We start from the raw sequence: 12,769 nt of genomic DNA on the forward strand, positions 1-12,769 counted from the left end.
CATTTTTAAGGGACTTTATGAAAAGTGAATGTTTTCAGTTTTTTCCCAGTAGCTAAAAATGGGAGAGTCAAATGCATTACGAATCTCCTACATTTAAACATTTTAAATTTTTGGAATTTTGTGCCAAACAGTGCAGGAAAACAACCATAGAAAATGAAAAACAAAACTTCAGCTTAAGTACTCATATCAGTAGGAATACAAGTTGTTATGAAAATAGTTAAAATCTATACTCATAACTAACAATAATAAAACTGAAAGATGTTTAAATCAAATTACTAGTATTCATTCTACTTTTTTTTCAGCTTTTTTCTGAACAGTTCTGAAGGTAAAAACAAAACAGAGGTTTCTACATCTTTAATTGGGTGACAGCAGAGAGAACACAGATGATTCTAATTATACTTCATCATTTTAATGCTAATATTTCTCTTAGTTGATCCTTACTAAGGCATACTTGAAATCATAGCATTGACATCCAGGTGGGCATTTAAAAGAAAGAATAGGATCAAAAGTTACATTTCCTTGTGCAAGTTAGGCATCACACAACGTGAACTTGCGTTTTCTAATGGGTAGTAGTCCGTGTAGCAAATTCAAACCTTGAGAAAGAAGGATTCCAAAGAACATGAAAGTAAAAGGCAGAATCTTCCTGTTTGCTCTGACACAACAGCTTACTTCAGTTATCCATCCAGAAAAATCTTAGACTTTTCTATTTAAGTAAATTTGTTATTTATAGTACATGATGTTTTGCTGCTTGCAATGAGAAGAATTCTTCACGCTATACAAAGAAACAAACTGACTAGGTGCCGTTCTAACAAACACACCAGTGGATATTCATTAAACCTTTGTTATACAATTCATGTCTACCTAGCTCTATGAAACGCAGTCCTGTTTCCTTAAGCAGTTTGCAAAAAAACCAACAATGCTGACCAATGTCTGCTGAATCACAACTTACTTTCTATCTTTCCTAGAGATAAAAAAATATATAAATCAGTATTTACTGTGTATTATACATATGTATTATTTAAGGTTCTGGTTGTCAATTAAAATTAGAGGCAGAAGAATATGCTACCTGCTACAAATTTCACAGATTTGCTAATCTATTTTTAAGGAAATTCCTTTAGTGGGATGACTTAACTTTAATATTACAGAATTTAAGATTGTATTGCAATTAAAAAGATGTCAATTCAATCTGTAATAACACATGCAACATATATAACATAGGACCAATCAACTTTGAATAGTTGAATCTCAAAAATATAGGATACACTGATGTGTGCATTACTTATTAGAGAATAAGTCTCACATCTGACTTAAATCTTTCCTCTTCTAGATCACCAATGCATGAACTGCTTACTCTTTTCAAGCAGTAAAATGAAAGAATCAGAATATTCCAACAATGTCAAAATTTGTAACATTCACATTAATATTAGGAAACCAACCTTGTTGTTGACATATGTAAACACACATTTTGTTTAAACAAAATGTACAGTAGAAAGAGTCCTTCCATTAGTAAAACAACTACTATCATTTCAGCATTCCTTCTGGCATTTGGCAAATTAACCACTACAGATAACATATGTCTCTTGCTGCTGCTCTTCCAGAAATCAGCAAGTAGTTTGCATATGCTGAACATGCAGTAACTATGTCTACAGCTAGTGATCAGAGGCTCTGGATTTTGGGCTAAGAGACAGAAGCTCTATTCCCAGCCCTGCCGGTGACCATCTGTGTGACCTACTTAGAGTTTATACCCTTTGGAGTAGATCTCATAGTGTTTTGCTACAGAATAAACTCTTAATCAGGAGTGGACCTCTAGAGAATACAAAGACAAAAGCAGCAGTGTGAATACAGACACATTTTATTTTACTTTTAAGCACTTCATATTGATTTCACATCAATAAAAAAGCAACTTTCCAAGGCCGATTTACAAACTTCAACATAATGTCAGCGAATACTACTTGATCAGCTTAGAAAAAAAAAGTCTATTTCCAAATATTATAAGCTTATAAATACTAACATCAGCAAAAACTGCATGCAATTTGTAAACAACTACATCTGAAAATGGTGACCTCTCAAAAACAGAGGGGTTGTGAGGGACGACACTCATCCTATCTGACAAAAGCACTCTACTCTATGACCAACTACAGCGAAAACTTTTGAAAGCCTGGAATTACATACCAATACATACAGCTTAACCTCAAGGCTTCCAACTTCAATCTCATATGTAATTTAATGGAACCAAATTTCTTTATTAGTTTTTGAAAAAACATTTCACTGTTTTCCCAATTCTACTTCCTTAGAAAATGCTATGAATGTCAATGGATAAAGGAAGAGAAATACCAGTATACGAAATCTAATTAAATTATAAGATCTATAGACAATACCACTGAGAGTAGAAGTAAATGAACTTAACTGGAATTCTAATAAACTACATGGAAAAAGATTAAGTGCTAAAGCCTCGAGGAAAAATGGATAATCTGAAACATACAAATTAATATACTTCACTGTAATTGGCAATTTAGTTAAGTATATTCCATATTCAGGGAAGAACACCACCTCTTCTAGATAAACGTGAACTTTAGTTAATGATATTGTTAATTATCATGCTGGATCCTATTTTGTCATACACTACATATGCTTCTATTCTTGCTAATTGCCTTCCACATCATTGCTTCAAGTAATGAATTAGACATTGCCTATGCCCTACAAACGTTGTGGTAAACATGATTAATTTTAGAATCAATTGTATTTGATGCAGACCACTAAAAAAAGGTTTGGGGAGTTTCATTTCTTTTTTAAACCAAGGTAATATACATAGAGAAGGACCTGTTTGCTCTTCACTGTGCACAGTACAGAAACATTTTTTATGCCACTGTAATATCAGTCAGAGATAAATGATTTCATATTTTTTTTTCCACATTTTATAGTGCGGGTAGTTAAACATGTTGGGGATTTTTCCTTTCTACAACTTGCAGGTTAAACCCAAACAATGTGAAACCACAACATACATGCAAATCTTAAAATATCAGTTGCAAATAAAAACATCCTGAGCTTATATCAGGATTGATTTTCTGCCATTAGAAACTTAGAGGCAGATCAGGTGAAAGAAAAGCAATAGAAAGAAAATCCTAAATACAAGCTCTATGATGAAATACCCTAACATATTTAGGTAATACTATTGAAGCAATAGTAACTTTGTTAGCTAACCACAGTCAGAGGGATGACAGCTTCTTTATATACTGGACTCACAGAAAGTAAAAGATACCTGCAAGAGCCCCTCACTGGACTGCACTGAGGACAGTATAAAGGTACATCCTCTCCCCCCACCGAAAAAAAAAGCATCTCAGAGAAGGGAATTTGTGAGGTCCAGACATGTACATGTTCAGAACTCAACAAAAATCGCAAGAAGTTTTATTCTCTCAGCCAAACTATTGAAATACAAAATCTTTCCATTAATATTTTTAGTTAAAGCAAATATTCTCTGATTAGCAAGATAATGTCTCACACAGTGTACATTTTAGCTTTCTTTTAAAAGGGCATCAACCTCATTTCTCTGCTTTAGGAAACTTTCTTCAGAAGATCATCTTTTATTTTAAACTAATAATTAAAAACACCAGTTGGTATTTCCCCAGGCTCCTCTACAAACAGTATAACCTAAGCATTGTTATATAATAATACACTGCATATTGGTAAAATCATTTTAATGTAGATCTTGCATATCATAGAATGGTTTGGGTTGGAAGGGACCTTTAAGATCATCTCGTTCCATCCCCCTGCTGTAGGCAGGGACAACTCCCTCTAGACCAGGCTGCTCACAGCCCCATGCAGCCTGGCCTGGAGCGCTGCCAGGGAGGGGGCATCCACAGCCTCACTGGGCAACCTGTTCCAGTGTCTCACCACCCCCACAGTAAAGAATCTAATACCCAGTCTAAATCAGTGTACGCATCTAAACAAGGTATTACTTGTACATATTAAAAAACACACAGGCTTTTGCTCTCAATTACTGGAGCAAGTTTCAATCACAATAACTTACTCAGATATGCAAGATTTTAATAACCAGTGTAAAGAAGCTAGACTAGTAAACATTTTAAGTAAGTATTATATGCTGTATTTATGGTCTTAGCTGCCTGCTAAGTGTTTGGTACTAGCAAAAACTGCACGAGAAGGCTTTGTACATTTTTTAAATTTATAACTAGAATTCAATGAATCCAGTAACAACTCATCTAGGAAAAATTAACATGTACCAATCATCTGGTCAGCAGTACAACATAGCACCATTTATATACCATTTTTTGTAAAAGTTCCTCAGTATTAGAAGTCTTTTTAGCAAAACTTCCTACTCATTATTGCTCTAAAAACTTCAAAACAGAAAATACATACCCTTTTAAAGATGTGCAACATAATCTGAGGTAGATATTTTATATCATATACCAGCAACGTATTTCAAGACTTCAGAGAAGATGCATTTAAAAGCAAGCAGCAATCTATTAATATTATTTATCTGCAAGCAGTAAAATATTTACAGAGAATTAGGCATTATCAGACTGCAGCTAATGTAAAGGCCAGTTAAACCCATGAAAGAATGGCTGATTAATAGGTACTGAAGAAAGACAACCTTAAGAACTGGGAAAAGACTGGTTTTTCTTCTGAAAAATTAGCAGTAGATTATGAAGAAGAAGTGCAAGAACAGCCAAGCATCAAATTCAGTTGCTTTCTTATCACATGGCAAGTAAACCCCTGCCTCCTGCTTTGAGGTTCATTTCATTACACAAGAGTAAATTTCAAATTTGGAGCTGCTAGGAAGGAAACTACAAACAGGCCTTGGGAAAGGAATCAGATCACAAGTTGAGAGGAGGGAGGGTGTTGGTTTTGAGGGGATAAAGAGCTAAGTCAAATATTTCAAGAGCTCTTGGAAATTACAATCCTTTATTACCCACGCAAAGTCAGCTGAATTGTATTACATACAGCTTCTTTGCAGACTGTTGAATCTATATGACAATAATGGTTAATCATGTGCAAAAACAAACGATGCTGCCTGAAGTATGTACTTAAAAATTTCCTGATACAATGTTTATCTTTAAGGCCAAGCTAAGTTAAGAGTCTTGCATATTCCTATCACAGCAATTTTGATACTTCTAACTAAAATAAATACATACACACATATTAATTTGCAACAAGATACTAGCACTGCTTCATTATCATCTGCCCAAGCTTTTTTAAAATGACCTGATTTTCAGCTAACGTGATGACATCATACTGGGGACTGTTGCCAAATAACAATTTCTACAGACCTTAAACTAGATTCCAAAGCTATGCTTAGAATGAGATGATTTCATATAGCTACCAATTAGATATATCAGAAATAGGTAAATACAGGACATTTTTAATTTAGCTTATATAAAACAAGAAGGAAAAAACAGCTGCCAATCTCTATTCCCTTCAGCTATAAGCAATTAATTATATATTTAAGTAACAAATAATTCTACAGTGGTTGCTCAAGACAGAATAAATTTATAAATGACCTATCAGAATATCACCTAGGCTGAATGACTCCCATTGAATTAAAATAACTCAAAGTTTGAAGAATACCCGTATTCCCCAGAGAAACACATTTCTCACACGTTAATATGTTTTTCAGTACACAGTTAAGAAAAAAAGATGCTTCAACACATTCAGATAAAAGTTACAGGTTCTTTTACAATGGAACACCACTTCACAACCAGATCGGACATCTAAGAAAAAAGGGCAAGTGTATCTTTGGACAAACTGCACATTTGGAGGGAGAAAGAACAAGCAGCATGAAGCCCGATGATAAAAGCATAATATAAACAAAGCAAGAAGCTGTAAGAATTGCCAGGGATAACTGAATCACCAGAGATTCACCTTCAAGAACTGTAAATTGTCCTATGCATTGATTAAGGGGGACATCTGGTTTTGTTCAGCCAATATTCTATTTTTGTCCCTAATTCTCTCCTTATCTCCCTTATATTCTATTTCCCTTTCCCTCTCCAGCAGACGACCACTGGATTTAGCCATGCACTTGTGAACTGATGCTACAGTTTATTTGTAGTTCAAATTCAATTTTACCAAATCAATTCAGACAGAAACACCACTCAATGGATTCTAAACTCAAGGTCTGCTGGCACCAGACTCTTACCTTAAAACAAAGAATTTCCATGTCCCTCTGAAAAACACAGACTTTGTGCAGTTAGACCTAAGGCAAAACTTTGGTTAATAACCAGCTCTGAAAGTATTAAGGGTAGGGCATTTATGAAGGAAAAGATAAACAATACTTAAATGGCAGCTGCAACCTTAGGCAATACGGTGCCTGCGTCACGCTACTGCCTGATGGGAGGAGGCTGTCTCAAACAGACTGATGCTCCTCGAACCTGCCCTCTTACAATTAGCATCAGCTTACAGAATACTCCCAATTTCACATAATACTTCAAATACTCTATATTTCTCAAGTGCTACATGAATTTGCTGAGATTACCACATTCAAGACCACTCATGTGGTCTCTATAAGCATGCTCGTACTTTTGTCACAAATGCTCTACCACAAAGGTATGAATTTGCTCAAAACAAGTGTTCTGTTTCGAGAACCAGACACCGCCTTCAAATCCATAATATTTGCACACTCACTGAACTCTGTGAAAATGGTGTTCTAAGTACTGGATTGGACTCCAAGCCCTAGTGCTTTAACAACTTTGTAAAAAGCCTACTACAACAAAAGCTACTATGTTGCTTCATCTCCAAAATAAATGCTTGTATATATGATTTTACCATGTTGTAAATGCACTCGTGCCAGCATATACCTCTGGGGTAAATTAAATATCCCCCATTACCAAATAACATAAATAACAAAAAGATACAGATAACTTCACTCTGCATCAATTTGTTGAAGCATGTTCACTTGCAGAGTCTACATAAGGAAGAGGAGAATAGCTCTTCTGACAAGTTCACCTGCCTCCAAGTCCCACAAAGGGAATCTAAACTCCTCAGTTCAAATCCAGGTATCCAACTTCAGTATTTAATATTACTTGATGTGAACATTCCTCTTGTTGGTAAATTTTGATTTTCAGTAATTAACTGAAGTCACATATTTCTAACAATTGCAAGATCATAGTGGTTCACATTTGTCAGTAAAGATATTGACCTAAATAACCAAATTAAGAAACAAAGACCCAAATCTTCCAGTAAGAACTGAATCTGCAGAAAAGTAACAGCATACAAGTCACAGCATTTCTCCTGCATCCTTCTCTGTAAGCATACTGAAGTACTACCTGCTACCACTGTTGCAGCTGCTGAGTTTCCAGAATCACTATCTCCAAACTGTTGCTAAACTATATCACAGCACACTTAGAAATTTTCTTTACCCTAAGTAGAAGTTTCATGTAGCACAAGCTGTCTTCACAAGGTTTCACTTTATGTTCTTACTACACTACAGTGCTTACAAAGGGGTTCAAAGAACACATATATATAGCTCCATCCATCCAACCATTATACTAAAGGAAAAATACAACATTCTTTCTCTAAGCAATGTTCCTTCTACTTTGGCAGTAAACATGCTTTGCACAATGGCCATCAGAAAAAAACCTTAGTCCTCTCCAGAGCTCAGACTTCTGGAACTCACACTCTCTTAGAACTAGAGAATAGGTTTGCTACTCTTATCATTTGAAGTATTTAGAAAGGCAATTAAGAAAATTTTAGAAAGGAACAGTAAACCCCAGCTAGTTCCTAGAACAGAATATTTCTTCAGAAGTTTAATAAACAAATGTAGACTTTACTGTTAATCTTGATCAGTTCAAGAGAGCCCTGTCATGGATCAGGAGACCATAGATGTGCTCAAACTCAAACTTAAAAATCAGGGTGAGGAATTTATTTTGTACTCTGTTGGAAGGAAGATGTTTTTATGAATGGGACTGGTTTCAGCTTTGAAAAGGCATATAATGGGGACACTATTCTATTGGAATATTTCTGCTTGAGTTTACGCATATTTAAGTATGACAGCTAAATTACAGTTACCTAAACAAGTTGTTTTTTGTGTATCTTCAAACACTAAACCAGATTTGCTTTTTCATACAAAGCAAACAGCTCACTCTAATTACTAACCACAGCTATGACTTAAGAAGACCTAGCAGTTTCTTTTTGAAGATTTGAAGATTCTGATGGCAAATGATGGGAACTGTTAGTTCTACTTAATTTCAAATATGAATTGCACAAAACAGAAGTCAATATTTTCACACTTATTTGAAGCCTTAAAGGCATTCAGCACTTACCTTGTTTTTTAAAAAGGTTGCTGCGTACTATTTCCTTCATGGACTGCACTTTCTGCTTCTGTAGTTTCACTGGCGGAATGCAAGTATAAAACTCATACAGCAGTTGGCTACATGTAAAGAAAAATTGTCACAAACACATGTCACAGGTTAATAAAAAATAGCAAGAGCAAAATGCTAAATAGTTCTAAACATTTATTTCTTTTTAAGATTTTGACTTATTTCTCATGTCACAGTCACTGAGATCAGTAAGAAGTCAGAAAGATTACTTTTCTTTTCCAGTGCAAAAAAGATATTTTTGTATGTGTTGGAGGCAATTCATCTTTGACAAATAAAGGTATTTATTTCAAGCTGCTAAAATGAGATTTGGTTCTCTTGAATGGAATTTATTCAAGGAGGAAAAAAAACCTGATAAATTATTCCACTTCAATATTTCATTGAGTTACTGCTTAAGAATTGGACCTCAATATTGTAAACCAATTATATAAAAAAAACAATTAGTAATAATTTATTCCTGGTAAGAGTTAGTGTTACATTGCATACTATGTTGTGCATGACCATGTGATACATCTATGAAATGTTCAAAATCAGCTCACCTCAGTAACTTGGCATCAAACACCATCTCAACATCATGAAGAACTGATGGTATGTACTTCAAGGCAGCAACCTGAATCAAAATACAGATGGTGTTAGTTCTGTAGGTTTATCTGTGCATAGAGCATGCAAACACAGTACAAAGCACTGAATATAAACACTGAAACAGAAGCACATAAAAAAAAGGATAAATTTGGACTTCTGTCAGGCTGAAATTTTACATGGAATTATAATACAATTTCATCACAAAGTGTTTTTTTTACAAAGATTCAACCACAATGCAAACATTGGTTGCCAAGAGAAACAACACCTAGAGATAGTCCTTTCTCTGAAACAACACAGCTATTTTCTCTGTTCTTCCTTCAGCTGAGAACTGGAATTTCTTCTTGCCACATACATTTGTGACTATCAAAAATAAGACCACGGTATGAATTTTTTGGTTACTGGGCAAAAGCTAAAGCTAGTCTGTGCTGCCATTATGAACTTAAAATTCAAGAAAATACCTACAAATAATAAATTACATTTGCATGCTGCTATAAATTTAACCATAGTAAAGAAAATTAAGTACATTAAGTTTTAGTTCAATTAATCTCTGCCTGGTTCAGATTACAAGAATTACAAAATTAATAGCAGCTTCAGTTCATTACACAACTCAAAGCTGTAACTTACTGCTAACATTTTGCTGGGAACTAAGTTACTAAACAGCCTGTTTCTGATATAGCTTTAATTTTTTATAGCAGAACTGTTCCTTTGATACATCTTGGATTACTAAGTGAAATAAGAACAAATCCCAAAAACATGGATTTTGTGAAGCTTTACAGTCTTTTCTTCTAGGTAACATGGTGTACCCTAAAAGACAGATTAAACACATTATCTAGAAAATGCATGCTGAAATTCACATTTTGTTTTCACTCAGTATAGTGAAGTTTACTGCCCACCTTGCTAATAGACATAACTCTTGCTTTATGCCATTTGTTTATACCTAACGTAAGAAATAACTAAAAAAGGCACTTTCAGCATTACACAAAACCCAGATAAATTTCATACATCTCAGACAGAAGGGTTTCCATTAGCTCCTGAAGTCCATACATACCTGAACTACAATAATTTACAAATTGAATCAACTACAAACAAATATGCTTTTTAATCATGAACTACTACTGCACATGAAAGGAAGTCTCACAACACTGTAAACAAGGAACCAATGGAACACAGTTATCCAGTAAAATCTGCTCCCTACTTGAAGTGCACAGCTCTGACAATTTCCTATTTGAATGCAGAACTACGTATCAACTATTTGATAATTAATGGCCTTAGTAGCTCCTCCTCTTCTAGTTTTCTTAAAACATCTGATACAAAAAGTGAGAATAAATAAAGCTGACATGATCCTAGATGTTAAACATCCCAGATGTTTAAATAAAGCGCCTTCAAAATGCTGATACCATAAACTTTACTTTTGAAACTAAAATTGAAGAGATTCCTGTTTAGCACTTCCTGAAGAAACTCTCAGTGGAGCCTTCACCTTCTTAGATTCCTCAAGAAATTCTAACATCCACGTTTGTTTTTTCACTCCATCACTGTGTGCTAAAACTGATATCAATGTATCTTCTCCTGACCTTCTCTACTTCTATCTTTTAGTAAAGGACAGTTACAAAAGAGAAACAAATGATAAATTTACGTAACAGTGTATTACTCCCAATTTTGATAAACATATAAACAAAAAACCAAAATACAAGAACACATTATAAAAATCATAAACAAGCTCAATTTGTTCAATTTCACACTAACCTGCAACAAAATGGTAGTTTTATGTTGGCTTTTCATCAGGTTGTTGATGGATTCAAACAGTCTCCTCATAGATTCTTCAAATTCTGTTTGTTCTTTGCCTTCATATAATCTGTTGAGACAGGCACTAGGTTATCATTTCAAAATAATTTAAAAAATCATAGTTCAAAGTGTACCAGATTCAATATTAACATAAAAAATATTTTTTAGAATTTGCTATAATATTATATACATAGATATTTCACCTATGAGTTATACCTGTTATCCACTGTATTGAGTAGGTATTGTTCAGCCTGAACACAACATAATAAAGTTTTCCAAAAAGTTTTTTTTGTTTTGGTTTTTTTTTTAAAGGCTGTAAAGAATGAAACCTCTCAGATTTGGAGTTTGTTAAAAAAAAAAAAAAAAGGAAAAAAGTTCATTTCACTTTCCAAGAGAAAAATCTATCTTATCCCTATTAATTCAAAATATTTGTCTCTGAGAAGGCTTCTCTCAGCCTTTGAAAATTATCTACTTCAATCCTAAATACTAACTTCTCTCATGGGAAGAAATTACATTAATCCATTTTTTTCCAGAATTCCTTCTTTTCTATGGACCAGTTGGACATTCTTGACTGAAAAGTTAAATCATAACGGCTAAAAATGGATATACAACATCAAATGACAGTGTTTACTGTTTTCTTGGTTTCATTGGCAGCTAAAGTTAAACAAGAGCAATACTGTCTATAACTGTGAGACTGAACTTGGAGTTTCAGACCTTCAGATAAGGTAGTTACAAGGCAAACTAGGTGTAAATGTCTATGGCTAATCAATCAAATATGCACCATATTTGCAGCAACCTGGTTAACCATAGACTGCTCAATGTACACATTTTCTGTTACCTGCTAGTACTAAAAATTAAGACAGGGACTAAAGTTTTCCAAGAAAAAAAAAAAACCAAAACCAAACAACTCTGGTTTCTGTCATACAGCCTTGCAACAATTTTCCCATTGTCCCCTACAAAACGTTTCCTCCTGCAAGGCTCTCAACTTCTTCTTTTGCCAGGACACCTATTAAAAAAAATTAAAGTTTTGGAACTACTTTTGAATTTCTATTTTCAGGGGCACCATCCACTTTCTTTGCTTCTCATCTTGTTTGTCTGGATTCATTTAGAAATAGAAAGTTCTTAGAGACAAGAATATTTCTAAGGGACTGTGTATCTGTAGCACATCTCTTTTAAATTTACTCCTGTTTTGGCCAAAATTTCATAATTTATCCTACAACATACTGAATTTCACAAAACTATAAACCTACATGGATTTTTTTTAAAAGAAGCAGTGGAATAACAGAAAAGTTGTAGTAGAGCTCCCATTGACAAAAAGGCAGATAAAAATGGGACAAATCTCTGTTGGCTTGCTGCCAGTCGCAAGCATAAAAGCCAACTATTGGGTAACCTACAAACCTGAGTTTGCCATTACACATCTTCTGGCACTGCATATCTTTGGCACATGTCAGGGGGATAACAGAAATACTACGGAGGAAACAGCTGAGGATGAATGGAAAGAGCAGGAATGAAGAGAGAAAAGAGAGGACATAGATGAGGGATATGGAGACAGTCTGAAAGAGTTAGTGGAAGAAGTGGGGTTTACCAGTATTGTGGTGTAATTTTTCTACTTCCATTTCCTTCATCCTCCTCCGCTCCCTTTTCCCTATGCCTAAATAACAGCCACAAACAACATGCCTCATCTGTTTGGCTGAGTCTTTCCTATGATTTCCTTGACTGTATTTCTGAAACTACATTCAGTTGTACAACAATTACTGAAAATTACCTTGTTCCATGCACAGTCTGAGCTGCTGAACACAGTTATCTCAAGAACAAGCATCCAGCTTTAAGTCATCTGTCACAAAGTTTGGCCATCCATTGGTCTTAGGCCAAGCCATCTGATACAATAAATAATCACCTTTTCAAATTGGATATTACTACATACATCTCTGGAACCTACACTGTAAATCAGACAGCAGTTATTTGAGGATTGCCACTCCAAAAATTGTTATTTCAGCCAAGTCTGTATCTCAGAACAGTTGCAGCATCAGAAAGTTTTTGTGTTTTACTTGCAAAAATGAAAACCATAATTCTGTTTT

General features: G+C 34.5%; 1 protein-coding gene across 1 annotated transcript in view; it reads right to left on the reverse strand.

The window, feature by feature from the left end:
* DOCK2 (dedicator of cytokinesis 2) overlaps window positions 1-12,769 on the reverse strand; it is a 169,642-nt gene that overhangs the window by 119,375 nt on the left and 37,498 nt on the right. Inside the window, exons 23-25 of the mRNA XM_021410943.1 lie at window positions 10,653-10,761; window positions 8,867-8,937; window positions 8,274-8,380 (exon numbers count right to left, since the gene is read on the reverse strand). Of these exons, the coding sequence (XP_021266618.1) occupies window positions 8,274-8,380; window positions 8,867-8,937; window positions 10,653-10,761 (287 nt within the window). The remainder of the gene's footprint in view (window positions 1-8,273; window positions 8,381-8,866; window positions 8,938-10,652; window positions 10,762-12,769) is intronic.

This window comes from Numida meleagris, chromosome 12, assembly GCF_002078875.1.
Source record: "Numida meleagris isolate 19003 breed g44 Domestic line chromosome 12, NumMel1.0, whole genome shotgun sequence".
Taxonomy (NCBI): Eukaryota; Metazoa; Chordata; class Aves; order Galliformes; family Numididae; genus Numida; species Numida meleagris.